Raw genomic sequence first — 18,833 nt, 5'->3', positions numbered from 1 at the left:
CTGGGTTTCTTGTTTAAATGCTGCTTCTGTTGGGGCGCCTGGGTGGCTCAGATGGTTAAGTGGCCGACTTCAGCTCCGGTCATGATCTCATGGTTCATGAGTTTGAGCCTCGCGTCAGGCTCTGTGCTGAAAGCTCGGAGCCTGGAGCCTGCTTCAGATTCTGTGTCTCCCTCTCTCTCTGTTCCTCCCCCGCTAGCACTCTGTCTCTCTCTCTCAAAAGTAAATACAGATTAAAAAAAAAGTTTTAAATGCTGATTCTGTTTCTGTAGGTCTGGTGTGGGACTCCTAATTCTATTTCTTTACACAACACTCATTAGTTTTCTACTGTGAACAATGATTAATCTTGTTCACGCACCCTTTCTCCCTTTTCTCTCTTCCACCATTCCATTTTAGAACATACCATATTTTTAGTGTTTTAACTGGTTCTGTTCAATATGCTTACATTTCTATTACTAATATTTGAATTGTCAGTCTTAAGTTATATTCCTTATTTTAGTAGGCAAAGATCCAGATATTATAATGAGTCAAAATGTCTACCACCTCTATCTCTATCCTTCTTCTTCTTAATTTCTTTTTGTTGTTGCATTATTTCTACTGTGCAAGGCAGGTGACACTTACATTCCTTTCTGTTACTCAAAGTGCCGTTTTTGTTTTTATCTTAGTTCTGTTAGATTCTAGTATCAATGGTTACAATTAATGATTTTGCCAGAGTGTACCCAAGGATCTCTTAGTTGGTAGGCTGCATCTTCTCTAGGAGTTTTCCCAAGAGAAAGTCATGGGGACCATCTAGAGTTCTAGAATGTTTTAAACTGTTTGTTTTTTCTCTCAATAGTCTTGATAGTTGAATGACACTGACTTGATATCAAAATCTGTTGCTCTATCATCTGCTGGCATTGAATGTTAATATAAAAAGGTTTGTAGCCAACCTGATTTTTTTTTTTTTTTAATTTTTTTTTTTCAACGTTTATTTATTTTTGGGACAGAGAGAGACAGAGCATGAACGGGGGAGGGGCAGAGAGAGAGGGAGACACAGAATCGGAAACAGGCTCCAGACTCTGAGCCATCAGCCCAGAGCCCGACGCGGGGCTCGAACTCACGGACCGCGAGATCGTGACCTGGCTGAAGTCGGACGCTTAACCGACTGCGCCACCCAGGCGCCCCGCCAACCTGATTTTTTAATCTCATGAAAGACTTGATCATTTTGCCTGGTGGCCCAAAGTCATCTTTATTTCCTTTGAGGCTCAGTAACTTTAGTAGGCTGTGTCTAGTTGTTGGGGATTCTGAATCAGTCTTTCCTGGTTCAAGGTGGCCCTTTCAATATCTAGATCAAAGTTTCAGAATTTGTTTCAGGAAAAAATTCTGAAATTGTATTTTAAAATATTTTCTCTGATCCATTACTTTGATTTTCTTCTTTGGAGATAGCAGTTATGCTTATGTTGGATCTCCATTTTCTGTCTCCTATAAATATAATTTCTCTTTAATCTTAATTAACTCTTTATTTCCATTGGTTTTCATTTCCATTCCCTTCCTTCATTTCTATACGTTGTGTCCTGTACTGTTTTCTTTTTCACAATGTATATTTGATCTTGCAGCCTTTCTCAATTCTTCTGCAATTCTGTGATAATTTCATGTCCTCCCTTCTACTTGATTCCTGAATGCTACTCACGTTATATCTCCTCCTGTTGCCTCAACTACTCTTACCTGAATTGTGGTATTCCAACTTCGAAGTATTTCTTCATAGATAAAGTGCTTTGTTGCGATTTAATTTTTTTAAAGTTCATGGTAAAATATTTATTCATAAGGTTCATCTGTTCTCTGGAAACATTTTTACAGATATTCTTCTGTGCATACATTTCACCCTTTTGTTATTTTTTATAGAATGTATCTATATGCTAACTGCTTTTTTATTATTTATCATCTAGTGAGTTGGGTTATAATGGGCCCAGAGTAGCATTCCAGGCTACTTATTCTTCACAACTGGAAGGCTTTCTTCTCAGCTACCACAAAGACAAGCTCCCTGCTGCAAACATTACTTATCTGCAAAATTCCATGTGTAGCCCACCACCCCTGTTTCTATGGGCTAAGTCAGGCTCAAGAGTCACCAATGAACTCACTCTAGTTCTTGCACATGCTGCTACAGAGAAAGGAGAGAACTTTGCACCTTAGAGCATTTCTCACTTCGAGGAATTACATTCCGGTACTTCCTGAAGATTGCCACTGCTAGTTTCTCTCTCCCCAGCTTTTACTCTTTCCTCCCACAGAGCTCTTGCATTTACAAATATTTTGGAATATTTCCCAGTTTTACCAAAAATAGAGTTAGCTTGCTTTTTTTCTTCCCTTTTCATTATTGGTTTTTGAAGCTTTCTAGAATAAGAGACTGATGAATTTGTGTTGTCAAGTTTGCACTGGATATCCTGAAGGATTCTGTAGGTAGAAGATTGTTTTGGTCAGATCTTTACAATAGTAGTGTTCCTGTAATTGATGTATAGAGAACAAGCAGGGATATATATGCTCAGTAAGAAGCAGGCAAAAACCATAAGAAGTCATTGAAATAAATCAGGTCAAAGGTCCTGAAGGCCTAAGGATGATGAACAAGGAAGGAAAAGAAGGGATAGACCTACAAGATATTGTGGTGGCAAAAATGCCCAGAGTTAGTAAGAATTTGCTTGAATAAAGGGAGAAAAAAATGTAATGGAGGCTTTGAGCCTGGATAGCTCCAAGGATGGGGGCTGTGTGAACATAAATGGGGAAGTCAGGAAGAAATCAACTGTTGGGAAAAGACAATTTTTTAAAGAATGTGTGTATATTTAAAGACAATTAATTGCATTGGATTTGGGGTGCATAGTGACACCCAAGGGAGCTGTCCAGTAGGCAAATAGAAAAAGGGGCAGGGAGGGAAGCTGGAGCTGGAGAAAAATCTGGAGGTCATTCATGCAGACATGATATTAAAGCCATGGCGCCCGGGTGGCTCAATTGGGTAAGTGTCTGACTTCAGCTCAGGTCATGAATTCACAGTCCATGAGTGTGAGCCCTGTGTTGGGCCCTGTGCTGACAGCTCAGAGCCTGTAGCCTGCTTCAGATTCTGTGTCTCCCTCTCTCTCTGCTCCCCCACTTGCATGCTGTCTCTCTCTCCCTCAAAAGTAAAGAAACATTAAAAAAATTAAAGCCATGGTACTTTATAATTTTGACAGAAGGCAGAGTGAGAAGTAAGAGGGTCTGAGAAGGAGACAAAGGAGTGCTCAGAAATGTAGAGCACCCACTTGGTGTCTCTGACACCAAGGAAAGGTAAAAATCAATATAATTACCACCATATATTGAAAGCCAATCACATACTAGGCGTTTTACATTTATCATCTCATTTAATACTCACAAAAACCCTGTATAGCAAATATATTAATCCCCACTTGGAAGATCAGAAAACAGAGGCTTAGAGAGATGGAGGGAATTGTAGAACAGGCTTTAAATGGAGGCCTTCCCTCAGGGTAAAAAAGAGTTGCATAAGAAATAGGCAAAGTCAACACTGTGAAAAGTTGCTGAATGTTCCAGAAGATAATTGTTGGGGTTTAGAAGAGTATTTGGGGTCTTCATGGGTACTGAAAGCTGTGTGAGAAAAAAATCTTCACAGTGAGCCAGTGAGCTCAGAAAACAGAGTAAGTGGAGGATAAAGACTATTGGTGGAAAGTCAGGCCAGCTTTCAGAGCTGGATGGTCAAGAGGAGAAAACTAGGATGCTTCCTTGAGGGTCTTGGTGGAGAGGGCCAGGGTCGTCTCAGGTGACAGAGAGCCTGAATGTGCTGATGGGAGAAGGGAAAGAGCCACTGGAGAGGGAGACAAGAGCAAGCACATGATGGATGAGATCTTCAGCATGGAGGCCAGGGAGTAGTTGGTCAGCAAAGAAGAGAGGTCATTGGGGTGAGGAGGGAATGCAATGAGGCTGAGTGGAGCTACTGACATTCATGAGTGGGAAAAAGGGAGCCGGGATGCAACCAAATATTTTAAGTGAAGTAAGAGGGGATGCCCTCTGCAGAGAGTGAGAAGGAGTGAGGAGTTGAAGAGAATGGAGAAACATGGCGGATGGGCCACAGGCTGACGACTGAAGAATAAGGGGCTTTCAGAGCAGAGTTAGGGCCCACTGAAGTAAAACATCCCAAATATGTCATGGCACTGAAGGCACATATTGCAGAGAATGTTTATTTAGGGACCTGAGATTCAGTGTTTGAGGAAAGTTTTGTTTTTGTTTTAAGTACCCTGAGGGTCACTAAATATTTCAGTGGGTTGGAAATGGAGATGTGGACTCCCTTTGGGAGAGTTGTTAAACAAAAATGTCAGGTGTGGCATCTGACCTTGATAGCTCAAGTGTGGTCCTGTTTGATGGACTGGGGTGGTGGAGGAGCCAGGATTTGCAGCCCTTGTAATGTCCTTAGTGGCACCATGATGTTGTGATGTGTAGCATGGTACCACTCATCTCTGTATTAGTTGAGAAACATTTCTTCTTGTTGGGGTCTTTGGACCTTTCTGTGTTTTATCTGCGGAATCTTGTCTGGTTTAAATATGCATCTTTGGGTTCTATTCATTTCCATCAATCTATTTGTAAATGTTGCACCAAAATGCGATAGGGTCTCGGTCCGTGAAAACATAACCATCCGTTCATTTAAAGACATCACATTCTCTACCAATATGAGAACCACAAAATCGAAAGGAGACTAGCTGAAAGACCCTGTCATGTGACTGGGTTGCTAGGATACACCTTCAATGGTCTCCCAGAGCAGAACTGCCTACCTACCCCCGTGGGCCTCTCTTAGGAATGTGGCTGCTACCTGGAGAAAAAACCAAATTAAAGGCTTGAAACATGCACATAAAGAAGTAGATGAGGTCTGTGTATAACTTATTCTTTGCTCTATTTTCTTGCCCTCAATGATAACTATCTCCTTTTGGTAAAAATAACTTTAGGTAGACTCCCAGGAGAACATTAAAAGAAATCAGGAAAAATTGGATTAACTTTAGCTGGAAGAAATCCACATTTGGCTTGTAAGAGACAAAACAGACAGCTGAGTTAAAGAGCCCTTTGCAGGAAGATAGGGGTTTTCTTTCTCAGTTTATCTTTAGTAAATAAGACAATAAAACTAATATTTCTTTCATGCTTAGCTCATGCCAGGCACTGCTTCCAGGTGTTAATGTGTTAAAGTATCACAACCAACTATGTGTCACTATCCCCATTTTAAAGACAAGGAAAATGAGGCACAGAAACTTGTCAAAGGTGAGGTAGCCAGGAAGTGCCAGAGGCAAGCTTCAAACCCAGGCAGTCTGATTTTAGAGCCGATTTTTTCTTTTTTAATTCATAGGAACTTAGAAAATTTTACTGAACTCATGATACTCACAAAAAGAAGTTGGCAAACAGGTTTTTGTGTTCATATCATAAAACAACCCACAGGGTGTGAATGAAGGAAGTCAGAATATTCTCTGATGCTCTATCATTAGGGTCAAAATTGGTCAAATGGTACCCAAAATTCACTTGTCAGCTTCTTTAAAATTTTTGTCTCTTTATTTTTTGTTTGTCAAGCCCTTTGGGGTTGGAAATTTATTTATTTACTTATCTGGCTTTATTATTAAAAAAATGTATAGGTGCATCAAAACTATGCAATTCCAAAGATACAGTTTGTGAATACACTTTAAGGATGTTATCGATTGGATACAATGATGTACATGTGTGTGGGCAAAATGAACCAGGTCTGGAGATTTTTATATCCTGTTTATTCTGAAGGCTTTGATTTTCAGGATTAATAAGATTTTTATTCAGTTTTAAACTTTTGGTGGGAGTGCAAACTGGTACAGCCGCTGTGGGAAAACAGTATGGAGGTTCCTCAAAAAACTGTTGGTTTCATTTCAGAGCTAGGGGGCGCAACTTTTATGGACCAACACTATATAAAAACCTTGCAAAGTCAGGTTGTCTATGTGATGATATTTGCCGGGAGTACCTACAGTAAATTTTGCTGCTATTTCTTTGTGTCCTAATAACATATGCAGTCAAAGAGGACAAATGAAATTATATGGCTTCTGATTAATACATTGTGAAGCACTGTGCCATTTCCTTCTTTTTGCCAACCTAGCTCAATGGACGAGTCCTCTTTATTGTGCCCTTTCTGCAATAAAAGAAGCCAGTAGGTCACAAGGTCGGCCATTAACACGTTAAAAAAATTTTGTAAAAGTGTTCCCGTATGACACACAATATGCAAGACCGAGAAACGTTATCGACTTAAGACAGAGGGAATAAAAGAAAAAAATTCTACCGGGTTATACTGCTTGCTCGCGGTATGACAAAAATGAATTCATTTGCACGGATGAGTAAATAAAATCTCTGCATCTTCCATAGTGCGATTTTTAGCAGCGTTCTACAGAAATGCCTGCCCTGGAGTTCTGGGACATTTTCTGGAATTAGTGCAGTGATGATTTCCTAACTTCTGTTTGCCCTTCCTTTGTCTTTTACTTGTTCTGTCCCTTTCACTGAGAACCACGTAATCCATTTTGTACCTCATTTTTACTAAGGTTAAACATGCACAGCACTAAGAGTCCTCTATTCCTACAAGATTTGTTATAAAATCACAAATCTCATCACTCCCTGCCTCTTTACCCAGAGGCAACCACTCTGTTCTCATGGCTGATTATTTTGGTTCTCCATGGCAGATAGTCTTTGAAGATAGCTTCTTTCTTTTTTTTTTTTTTCCTAAACATGTCAAGGGGAGGTCACTTTTTTTTAATGTTTGTTTACTTTGAGAGAGAGAGTGAAGGGGAGGGGCAGAGAGAGAGAGAGAGAGAGAGAGAGAATCCCAAGCAGGCTCTGCACTGTCAGTGCAGAGCCCGACCTGGGGCCCCATCTCATGAACCAAGAGATCATGGCCGAAGCCAAAATCAGGAGTCGGATGCTTCACCGACTGAGCCACCCAGGCACCCGTGAAGACAGTTTCTAAGGAACTATTTATCACCCAGCGTTCACACTGAACCTGGGCTGGTCTTGTGACTCGCTTCTGCCAATGGAATGCAGCAGAAAAGACACTATGCGGATTCCAGGCTTGAGTCTTCGGAAGGGATGGCAGCTTCTCTTTTGTCTCTTGTGGCCAGTGCAGAACTGTGTCCCTTCCTCTTCAGCCAGGGATGGCCAACACGTTTCTCCTGGGTTACAGCTCCTGCGTTCCAGGTTCTGTGTTTTCTGTTTCTGTTGTTGTTTGTTTTTGGTTTCCTCTTTCATTTCAGTGGTGCATATCCTCCAGTAATTTCTGAAGAAATGGTTCATGGGTAGTAAATGTTTTGGTAACTCACGTGTGACAACGTCTATTCTACCTTCACAAGCGGCTGGTAGATTAGGCATAGAATTCTAGATTGCACATAAATGTTCTTCAGAATTGTTAAGGCATTGCACAATAGCTTTCTATGCTGTTGTTTGGAAGTCTAAAGCATTCTGGCTCCTTTGCATTTGAGCTGTTTTTTTTCTTTGGAAGCTCATAGGAGAATTTATATACATATATAGTATTTACGTATTTAGTACATTATATAGTATTTATATACGTATATAAGTTATGTATATATAAATACCATATAATTTATATTTATATAATTTATGAGTTTTATGATTATATTAAATACAATTTATAAACATGATATTTATAATATAACACAGTAAAACATATAATATATAACATATAATATATAATATATATTACATATATATATGTATATATTTGGCTTCCCATGTTCTGCAGTTTTTATAATATAACTTGATATGGGTTTATTTTTGACCATTGTACTGGGCACTCAGTGGGTCCTTATAATCTAGAAATGTGTGTTCTGGAGTTCTGGGACATTTTCTGGAATTATTGCAATGATGATTATATATCATCATATATATTCTCATATATATATATGAATATATATATGAATATATATATATATATATATATATATAAAACATCTACTGTATGTTAAGCATTTTTCTGGGTGTTTGGATACAAAGTCAAAGAAGACATAATCCTTATCCTCCAGAAACTTCCTGTGGGAGGTGGGTTTATAATCAGGATGATCCATTTCCCCAGTTTACCTGGATATTCTTGGTTTATTCTAGTTTTTCTGGCATAATTATCAGTATTTCTCACTTCCATGCCCAAGAAAGTCTCCGTTTGGAGATAAATCATCTGCTAACCATTCCACAGAGTTGTTGCAAAGATTAGATGATGAAATTATGTGAAGATGCTTTGTGAATTGTAAAACATACAAATAACGGGATGAAAAGATTTAAGGTCTTTTATTTCATTCTCCTACTGAGACAAACAAGTGTCTAAAATTGCTATCTACCTTGCTCTCTGTTATTGCTTTAAGATCTGCTTGGATTTGTAAGAAAATAAATTTGCCAGCAAATTAATTTCATTTTAAGGCAGTTTAGCATAGTCTCAATAATTTTCAAGATTAAAGTCCTTGTGTGTGTGTGTGTGTGTGTGTGTGTGTGTGTGTACCTGTTTTGGATCATTACATGTATGCTTGAAATTTATTTATCATTTGCTATTGTTTTCAGATTTATGGGTCCTCCTTTCAAATTTAACATTTTATGATTCTGTTGGATTTTGGACATAGGGGATATGCCAATTCCCTAGGAAATTTTTTTTAAGTTTATTGATTTATTTTGAGAGAGAGAGACAGACAGACACAGAGACAGAGAGAGAGAGAGAGAGAGAGAGAGAGAGAGCAGGGGCCAGGCATAGAGAGAGGGAGAGAGGGAGAATCCCAAGCAGGCTCTGCACTGTCAGCACAGAGCCCAATGCATGGCTTGAACTCACGAACTGTGAGATCATGACCTGAGTGGAAGTCAAGAGCCAGATACTTAACTGACTGAGCCACCCAGGCACCCCAGTTCCCTAGGACTTTTTAAAGCCTATTGAAAAGGGAAAAGGTATAAACATAGTAGATGTAAGGTAGTTGCCATAAAGAAGGCAGAGTGTCTGCCCAGGAGCTTCCAATGTCACTGTCTCATGTGTTCCTTACGTGCCTCCATGTGAGAGCTATGATTTTTTTTTTTTCACACAGAGAAGGGAACTGAGGCATATATACAGAGGTTAAGCAACCTAGTTAATACCACAGCCAGTAAAGCACTAAGATCTAAATATATATCCAATCTGATCTTAATGTGTATTGATCATTCATGAGGTTAACAAATAATGTTTGAATCATTGATGTCATCCTAGGTGCTGTGTATGTGTGGATGTGGTGGGGAGTAAAACAGAGGTGGTTTTCGTCCTTATTTCTCGTTTGACATTGTCCTCATCAGTCAGACCATCATGTCTGACCATCATGAAACAGATTTTTCCAGGTACTGGGTTAAATGCTTGACTTGCATTATCGATTAATATGGTTACAACAGCTGTGGGAGAGGTATTATAATTATCTGGGTTTAATAGATAAGGAAACTGAGTCTCAGGGAGGGTAAGCAGTATGATCAACAGGGAGTAGTGATGCTCTTATGGGCATCATTGTCACTATTATCAGGAACTTGCTGGGCAGTCCCACTGTGACAAGCACTATCCTGAGGGGCTGGGGCAACAGTGCAGGATGGCATGGAGGGAGCCCAGAGGGGAAAGCCTGGGGCCACCGGCCTTCACAGAACCATTTTTTCCCTAGAGAACAGTTTTCGGTCTTGGGGGAAAAAAGGGGGTAAGAATGTGATTTCCTTTAATATTTTTGGCAGAAATACTCAAGTACAGACCATTAAAATTTAAAAAGGTAATATTGACTATAATAATAATGCATAATCATTCTGTAGTGGAAAATATTAAGAAGTTACGTATTTAGGTCCACCTGAAGTAAACTTTATGAGTGTGATTTGGGTGAATGTCTGGGCCTTAATTAGTATTCATTTGACTTAGTTTCTGTTTTTGTCTATGGAATGAAGAATTTATTCCTGGTATATAGATATTGAGGCATTTGCATTTGAGACAAGTCTGACGCTCTTTGACCCTCAGTACTTCAGAGAAGTGTGTGTGTGTGTGTGTGTGTGTGTGTGTGTGTGTGTATTTTTCAAGTTGCTTCTGGTCTTACCAGCATTCTTTCCTTCCCTACTTCCTGGCTACAGAATCGTTTGTGTGTGTGTGTGTTGGGGTGGGGGGACCCACAACTGTGTGACTTGGTAGAGCTGATCCCTTCTCTCATGTCATGGATCACAGGGATTCTCCCATCTCCTTTGCTGTGGTGATGAATTCAGGGGTGGGTGCTGATTTTAAGGCAAACGTATGCAAGTTCTGCCTGGGCCCCTTCTGCTGTAATTGCCAGGAATTTAATGGATTTACTCAGCTGGTTTTGGGTCTGAGCCTAGCACTGCTGATGGCTGTTGTGTGTGACAGGTGTACAGACTAATGTTGAGAGAGAGAGGACAGTCCCCGATGATGTCATTGGAACCCTGGATCCTGCCTGGCCTGAACTCGGTTTACCCTTCAACTTCCTGGTCATGTGAATCCACAAATCTGTGTTACTTATTTTTGCTAGCGCTAATTTGAATTGTGTTTCTGTCACCTGTAAGCAAAAAAATTCCTGGTTGAAATCAAATTCCACTGGTGATCTAATCTTTAAACATAAAACAAGTGTCCAATTACACTGATTCTTGCCATTACATTAAGAGAAGTTGTGGGCATTCTAGTTTTATCACTAAGATATTGGGTGTGCAGCCAAGGTCATCTGGTAGCTAAGTGCCCTGGTAAGAGCTCTGAGAGTTTTAAGGAAGCAGATATCTTGATCTATATAGGTTTTGGGGCCCATGCCAGGACTCTAACTGCTCATGGTCAATCAGCTCTGTGACTTCTACATTAAAGATTTGACTAAAGGGCTAAAATGAGCCATCTGGCAACAAGTGCACAGAGGAAGCCTGATTTACAAATCAAAGGACAGAAGGAAGACTAAAGATGGCCTCAAGCAGAGAAGGATTTAATATTTTTGTAAAGAGTCTTCATTATAAAAATAAGCTAGTGAATTTGGTCTCTAACTGAAATATTTCACTATTCACCCACAGTTTAGCCCCCATGCCCTTTATTTTTTTTGAATTTGAGAGAGAGAGCGAGAGAGCACAAGGTGGGGAGAGGGGCTGAGGGGGAGAGAAAGAGACAGAGAGAGAGAGAGAGAGAGAGAGAGAGAGAGAGAATCTTAAGCAGAGCGCAGAGCCCCATGTGGGGATCAATCTCATAACCCTGGGATCATGACCTAAGCTGAAATCAAGAGTTGGATGCTCATTTGACTGAGCCACTCAGGCACCCCTTAAGGTTAAAATGAAGTGATAATGCCACACATTTTGACCTTGTTGATCTCTTTTGGATAAATTTCATTTACTTCCATTTGTATAATATTTAGTAACTATGGTATCTGCATCTCACATATGTGATTAATGTATCAACATGAATGTCTCTCTTTTTTTGGCTTGAGTAAGTCTATGTAAACAATTCCGAGTTAAAAAAAATACTATTAAAAGAAAAACAATTCAAAAAAGGAAAACAATACATGTGTTCTATTAAATTGCCTACACATAGGAAAGAGGGACGGGAAAGATTGAACATATAATCAGAAATAATTTTTTATCTTCAAAGCAAGGCCATAATTAATTTCATTAAGTCTATTTATGAATCATCTGAGATCAAGCAAGTAGCTTCTCAATAAACACTCCTGGATGCTAATTGCTTATGAGACCTGGTGCATAGGATTATTGGATGTACACTACATCAGGATGATGCCACAATTTTTATTTTACTAGGGATTAATTAAGCCATTTAAAAACCAAGATGAGTTATTTAGCAAGACTAATTATCTACTGATGTCAGTACTAGTTTGTGATAATAACTACATTTTTTAGTTAATAAAGTTGGAGGGGCATGCAGCGTAGCTTCAAAACACTAAAACATATATACACTTTATCCTTTTGTATACATTTTTTTCAAGTTTAGTTGCTTGTAAAGATATACTTTTAAAGGAAAATGGTTCAGAACATAGCAATTTTCATTGTTCTATGTGACCTAATCAATAGCTTTCTTGAGAATGTGCGAAAGTTAGAACAGCCTGGCTCTTCTTTTGACATTTCAATTTTTATTTCAAACTTCTTTCCTCATAGTTTCAAGAAAACTACAAATGTATTCTGTTAGAAAGAAGTTGTCATCCTCCACTTATATCTGTACATAATTCATTAGTTTATTACTTATCGATAGCATTAATTTTGTCCGAGGAAATGAGACATAAAATTAAGTGGGAGGAACGGGATAATTTTCTCTGAAATGACTGTGAAAGTCCACAGGAAAATTGGATTTTATGCAAATTGTTTCCTATTAGTCCTGGGTTCAAATAATCTGCTTAGATTCCTCAGTGGTATTTCTAATCGTTTCTTATAGTGACCAGCTACCATCCATGCCTACCTGATTTGTACAGACACTTTAAATACTGCCTGCACATAGTACAGTATTTTTCTTCCATATGCACTTGACTTTTGCAGCTAACTCCATAAGATGCTGTCTCCTTTTTTGTCATTCTGACATGAAACAAGGATGGTTTTCTTGGCGACACTATGTCTTCTGCTCAGATCCAAAATATATGATAGCATAGCTCTCCCATTTTTCCCTTAAAACTTTTAAAAATGAAAACCCATACTTTATTCAGATTTTTCTCAGTCTTCTTTTTTCTGCTTGGGGATCCTATCCAGGAAACCACATTACATTTAATCCTCATGTGTCCTTAGGCGTCTCCAGGCTGTTACAATTTCTCAAGCTACTCTTGTTTTGGATGACCTTGACAGTTTTGAGGAGGAACACAGCATTTTGCACCCTCTGTTAGCTTTTAGAAAATGCTTTCCAGAAAAAAAGAAGTAAGCAATAAAGGTCTTTTCCCATGCCATGCAAGAGCTTCTTTACCAATGAAGATTAAACCCAAAGGCAATGAATTTCTTGCTGATGGAGGACAGTGATGACCACATACTATACTTCAGTGCATGCATAGAAATGGAAGGGTACACACCCATGTGATTTGACTTCTGAGGTGTACAAGAAAAGATTGTTAAAAATTGGAAGTAATTTTATCCACAGAGAGGGTCAAGGGACCCTGCTGTGAGCAGATGTTTTCTGGCTTTATTGAGCCTGGAGCAGAGGGACCAGAGCAAGAGGCATGAACAAGTCAGCCAGGATAAGGTGACTGACAGGAGGCTGGTCAACACTGGATAGTTTACTAACAGAAGTTTGGGGTCGTTTCCAGTGAGTCTCTGGTTGCTGTGATTTAGGCAGGGCCAGGCTGAGTGGGGGGGGAGACGGAGAGGGACTAGGTTACTTGCCTAAATTTTTGAGTCCTTTTCCCATAGAACCACTCAAGGTGTCTGAAGTCCAGAGATATTAATGGCATCAGATCTCCTCTGTCTGAGTAGGGAAGCCTGATTTTAGCAAATAAAAATACAGGACTCCCAGTTAAGGTTGAATTTCAGATAAATAATAAACAGCTTTTTTAGGATATGTATGTCCCAGACAATATTTGGGACATTGCTTATGCTAAACATTTATTTGTTGTTTATCTGAATAGTCAGTGTCCTGCATTTTCGCTGCATTTTCCTTGGCTGCCCCTGGGTAGATGTAATGGAGTGAGGAGAGAGCTGAAGAGGAGGAGAAGGGTGTAGGGTGTATAGTTTCTAGCCTCAGATCACCACTCTTGGAGAGTGGTTATCTTGCTGTGAAAGACAAATGTGACATCACTTATTCTCAAAAGCCACCCCAGGCCAGCATTTGAAACAACTTTGGATGTCAAAAGCATCTCTGGAACAACATTCTTTTTGTCTCCTTCTTTCGTCAGTTTTGAATAGATTTGTCATTATTCTGTGTCCTATAAAAGTATGCTTTAATATATACTGATACTGAAGAAATAAAACCCAGTGGGTTCAGAAACAAGGGATCAGCAAAGGTAGACTTTCCCTAGGGCCACCTGGTTCCTATCCGTCCTTCCCCCTCCCCACCTCCGGACTCTGGGCTTATGGACTAGTGTTTAGTTTCATGGCTTTCTCCTCCTTCTCCTATCTACTTTCTGGTTTTCTCAGATGATGGAGGGAATAAAAACTTGACTATAAAAAAATTCCTCATGCGTGGGATAATTGAAAGAGAAGTAAAATTATAAAAACTAAGTGTTAAACCAGGTTTCATGCCCAGGCATAATTAAAAAAAAATACATAAGAAGAATAATTTAACAAACTAAGGAAATCATAACTGATATAAATATGCTCTTGGTCTCCAAGAAAGTCAGCAGAACATATTATGCTTGACATCCTTCACAGATCAACTGGGTCAAAATCAGAAAGCATTTAAAAGCCTTTGCAAAATAGAGTTGACACATCACAATCTTTTAATGGCATAAATTCCCATTAGCATCAACTGTTGCATAAATAATGTTCATTATGGTGATTAGAAATGTTAATTTCTTAGAGCAATCATAATTTCCTTTAATCTACTATGGCAGGGTTTTTTAAACTGCAGGTTATGACCCATTAGTGGGTCATGAAATCAAGTTAGTGGGATATAATCAGCATTAAAGAGAATAGGATGGAATGGAATAGAAAATATCCAATTTCATTGCACACAGTCAATGTAAATATTATTTCAGGTACTTTAACCTGAGTTCTAAAAACATATGTAGGTACTTGGTTATAATATAAAATGTATTCCATATGGTCTGTCATGCACAATCAGAAAACAACTATTCTATATGATAACAAATAAATTCTAAGACTGATCTAAAAGTGAAACACAAATTGAAGTGACAGAATGGTGAACATGGAAGAAAATATTTTCAGTAGAAGATACTATGATGGCTAATATGTTTTTAACCAATGACTGGCCCACTTCTCCATTTGCTGAGTTCTGTTTCAAGGTGGGAAATGTGGCATTCCACTTCTTATTATCAATGCAATAGAGATGTTTTGGTGGTAAACGTAAGCGAGGGCTATGGGGTCAGCCTTTCTGTACTACTTATCTTGAGTATGTTACTGAATTGTTCTGTGTCTTGATTTCCTTATCTCAAGATGGGCCTGGTAATAGTCTGGCCATCAAACTTGTAAAGATTAAATGGATTTATGCATATGGTTAACATGCATGTGTTTCACATGGTGTTTGGCACTTAGCAAGTCTTCAGTACATGTTAGTTACTGGCTTTATTACTTTTAATTATTTTTCTGTAAGAATAGCAAATATCAGAGAATTTCTTACCTCAAACTTTTAATTTTATCTCTGACAAATGGAGAATGGAGGCCAGAGTATGCTCTGTGATTCAGCCCATGCATGGTCCCTGAATTCTTCTTCTCCTGAACATGCATTTATTAGTTCATTGGAATGAAGTACTTTAGAGCAAAGGTTCTCAACCTGGGACACATGACCCACTTCACAGGATGGTGAACTTCTGAAATGCGATTGGGATTTTGAATGAATGTGCAAATACACCTTTGGGGAATACATGGAGGGGATCCATGGCTTCTAGTGTCAATGGAGTCATAGGTGGTGCAGTGAAGAGTTAGACAGACTTGGGTCTAAGTTCAGCGTTATTAATTAGCATGGTAACCCTGAGAAAGTTTCTTACATCTTGTAGCTCCACTTACCTGTCTGTAGAATGTGGATTAAATATAGCTGCTACATAATACCGTTGTTGCGATAATTAATGTTTACAGCATTTATAAAAAAGAGCACTAGGCATAACGGCTGCCACATTATGGGTATTCAAGAGAATATTAATAGTGGAAAAGGGTAGGTAGACTGGAAATTAGAATACAGTGGGTTCCTATTCTGAATTTCAATTGTGGAATGTTAATTGTAATCACTGAGTAATCATTCATTGAGCAATCGCTAAGTGAGTAATCACTGAGTAATCATTCATTCAGTAATCCATTCCCTAATTTATTCAACAAAAATTGACTGAATGCTGCCATGTGTGAGGGATTATGTGAGGTGCTGAGGAAGCACTAATGGATAAGACACATTATCTGTCCTCACAGGCTTATGATCCAGGAAGGCTCACAAACAGGCAGTCACCAACCTTGTGATAAATGAGGCAGCAGGCAAAGTATGGGGCTTGGGGAGAACGAGGGAGACATCTCGAATTCGGAACCACATTCAATGAGGTTTGTGGTTTTGTTTCATCTTATGGTTCTAGTTTTCATTTCAGGGCGAACAACTTCCTCTTATTTTAATGCTGAACATTATGGGCCAAGTGTAATATTCCTAACTAAGGGACATTAAGGGCAGACTGTGATCTGTGGAGCCTGGAGGAAACCACTCTTCTCTTGGATATGGCTCCAAATATGAGCACACATAGTGAGGCCGCTTGGTAACATGGGGCAAGAGAAGAGGACAAGCGTCCACCTTCTAAAGGGAAAATCGTAGAATCCAGGGCTTTTCTATTTTTGCCTTGACTTCAAGGAAACTTACAGTTAAATTTAACATCCCCTTACAAGTTTATTTTATTTTTTTTTTATTTCTTCATCTCCCTCAATGATTTTGACTTTCCATTTTAATGCATTATGACATCTCTGTATCCGTCTAGCATCTCTGCCATATTACACGGTTTTTGCAAGTAGATGGGGTAATAATTATTAAATAATCTCAGTCATGTAGTGTCTTACATACTATATTGGCCTTTTACTTTATGTATTTTTATGATTCAGTGGACACGATTGAATGGTAGTTTCTTTAAACTTAAGAAATTGAGTCACACTTTGACAGCTCTATCATAGAAGAATTTCATAGCAGGAACAATGTCTTCCAGGAGAAGTCCTTATGTTGTCAATAATTGGATGTGTCATGGTATCATTTGGGTTTATATCCACTATTAGGAGACAAAGTTGCTGTGTTAATCCATTTAAATTATTTTTGTACTCTCTGGACACAGAAACTCTTACCTTTGAGCAAAGCTGTCAGGATAGCTAAATCAATGTCCTGGTGTCCTTCTGATCCCATCCGAAACACCGTAATCTGCAATTTGAGACAAGGTGACCATTAGCAATGCATGTTTTTGCCCAACAGAAATTCAATCAGTGAGACCATATCTGAACATAGACTATCTTAATATCTACAAGGTAGATTTTTAACCACGGGGAAAGCAGACATAGAAAGAATTCAACTCAAGGGTTCTGCAGTTCATTAAGAGGAAGATGTCTCAGTAGCCTCCTAACGGAGACCACCTTACATAATGATGTTTACAATGAAGAGAAACCAGAGACAAAGGAAATGTCCTTTTCTATCATTTCAGTTTTAAAATTAAAACTGGCTGGATTTGCAAAAATGTGTAAACTATGAGTTGAGAAATTAAGTGTTTAAAAGTAGCTAGTTTGGTATGCCCTTTGGTAAATGGTCCTACTATGTGTGTGTGTGTGTGTGTGTGTGTGTGCACGCACATGTGTGTGTATATGCATGTATGCAATGTAGCCATCAGTACACTTACTCCTCAGCACTAGTTTTGAATGGTTTCAACACTGTGATGGCTCTAGATCCTCCAGCCCTCTTGATAACCTTGTACCACCTTGAGAATAACTTAGCAATTATTTCCAGGTTGTGAGAAGGAGAAAGCACACAGTACAGTAACATCTTTCCTTGCAGTAATCCAGGGGGACAAAAGTATTCTCCAGGGATGGAAAACAGGAAGGAGAGTAAAGAGAGAGCAATGAAGGATTAAAACCTGTTGGATTAATACACAGTTCCACAATAATGCTGAACAGTAACAGTGATCTTTTTTCCAAGTCAGAGGGAGGCTAGGTAAGGAAGCCAAAAGGTTATTTGTATATGTATACTGAATTACTATTTTTTCAGCTACTTTAGGCTTCAAGTTTCTCTATCTGTAAAATGGGAAAATAATAGTGCTTGCTTGTTTCCAACTGCATGGGAAGTAAACTTTGTAGGATTTGCTAATATATAATTAATTTTTAAAAAAAATGTTTGTTTATTTTGAGAGAGAGAGAGATGGAGGGAGAGAATGAGCAGGGGAGTGTCAGAGAGAGAGGGAGAGAGAGAGAATCCATGCTGTCAGTGCAGAGCCGGATGTGGGGCTTGAACTCACAAACCGTGAGATCATGACCTGAGCCAAAGCCAAGAGTCAGATGCTCAAAAACAACTGAGCCATCCACACACCCCGCTAATATATAATTCTAAGTTTTGCCACTATGAGGGAGAGAACAGACACAGAGACTCATCCACTGTTAAACTATCAGTTGCCTTAGAAATCTAGTCCAGTACCCAGAGACAGAGTAACTTGCTTCAGGTTACAAAATGAGTTAGAAGGATAGTTGTGATTAGAACTCAGCAGCCCTGCAATGAGAAAGAATGAAATATGGCCTTTTGTAGCAACGTGGATGGAACTGGAGAGTGTTATGCTAAGTGAAATAAGTCATACAGAGAAAGATACCATATGTTTTCACTCTTATGTGGATGCTGAGAAACTTAACAGAAGACCAGGGGGGAGGGGAAGGGAAAAAAAAGAGGTTAGAGAGGGAGGGAGCCAAAACATAAGAGACTCTTAAAAACTGAGAACAATCTGAGGGTTGATGGGGGGTGGGAGGGAGGGGAAAGTGGGTGATGGGCATTGAGGAGGGCACCTGTTGGGATGAGCACTGGGTGTTGTATGGAAACCAATTTGACAATAAATTTCATATTTAAAAAAAATAAAAAAAGAACTGAGCAGCCCTCGGTGCAAGAGGAACTCAGGAACAGGTGCCTGAATTGGAAAGAAAACTTGAGATCCACAGGATTAGGATTCAGGGGGCAGAAGTGGAATCTCACCAGCCCTTTAACTCTTTCCGCCAGTCCGGCTGTGGTC

General features: G+C 39.1%; 1 protein-coding gene across 10 annotated transcripts in view; it reads right to left on the bottom strand.

Moving 5' to 3' along the window:
- Window positions 1-18,833, bottom strand: part of TRPM3 (transient receptor potential cation channel subfamily M member 3) — an 811,684-nt gene that overhangs the window by 114,183 nt on the left and 678,668 nt on the right. For all 10 annotated transcript variants that reach the window (XM_040449362.1, XM_040449364.1, XM_040449371.1 and 7 more), the window contains one exon: window positions 16,924-16,996. In XM_040449362.1, coding sequence (XP_040305296.1) covers window positions 16,924-16,996 — 73 coding nt within the window. The remainder of the gene's footprint in view (window positions 1-16,923; window positions 16,997-18,833) is intronic.

The sequence above is a fragment of the Herpailurus yagouaroundi genome, unplaced genomic scaffold (genome assembly GCF_014898765.1).
Source record: "Herpailurus yagouaroundi ecotype Mexico unplaced genomic scaffold, PumYag 199, whole genome shotgun sequence".
Lineage (NCBI taxonomy): Eukaryota > Metazoa > Chordata > Mammalia > Carnivora > Felidae > Herpailurus > Herpailurus yagouaroundi.
The sequence above is the reverse complement of the archived record's forward strand: the minus strand, read 5'-3'. Positions and strand labels throughout refer to the sequence as shown.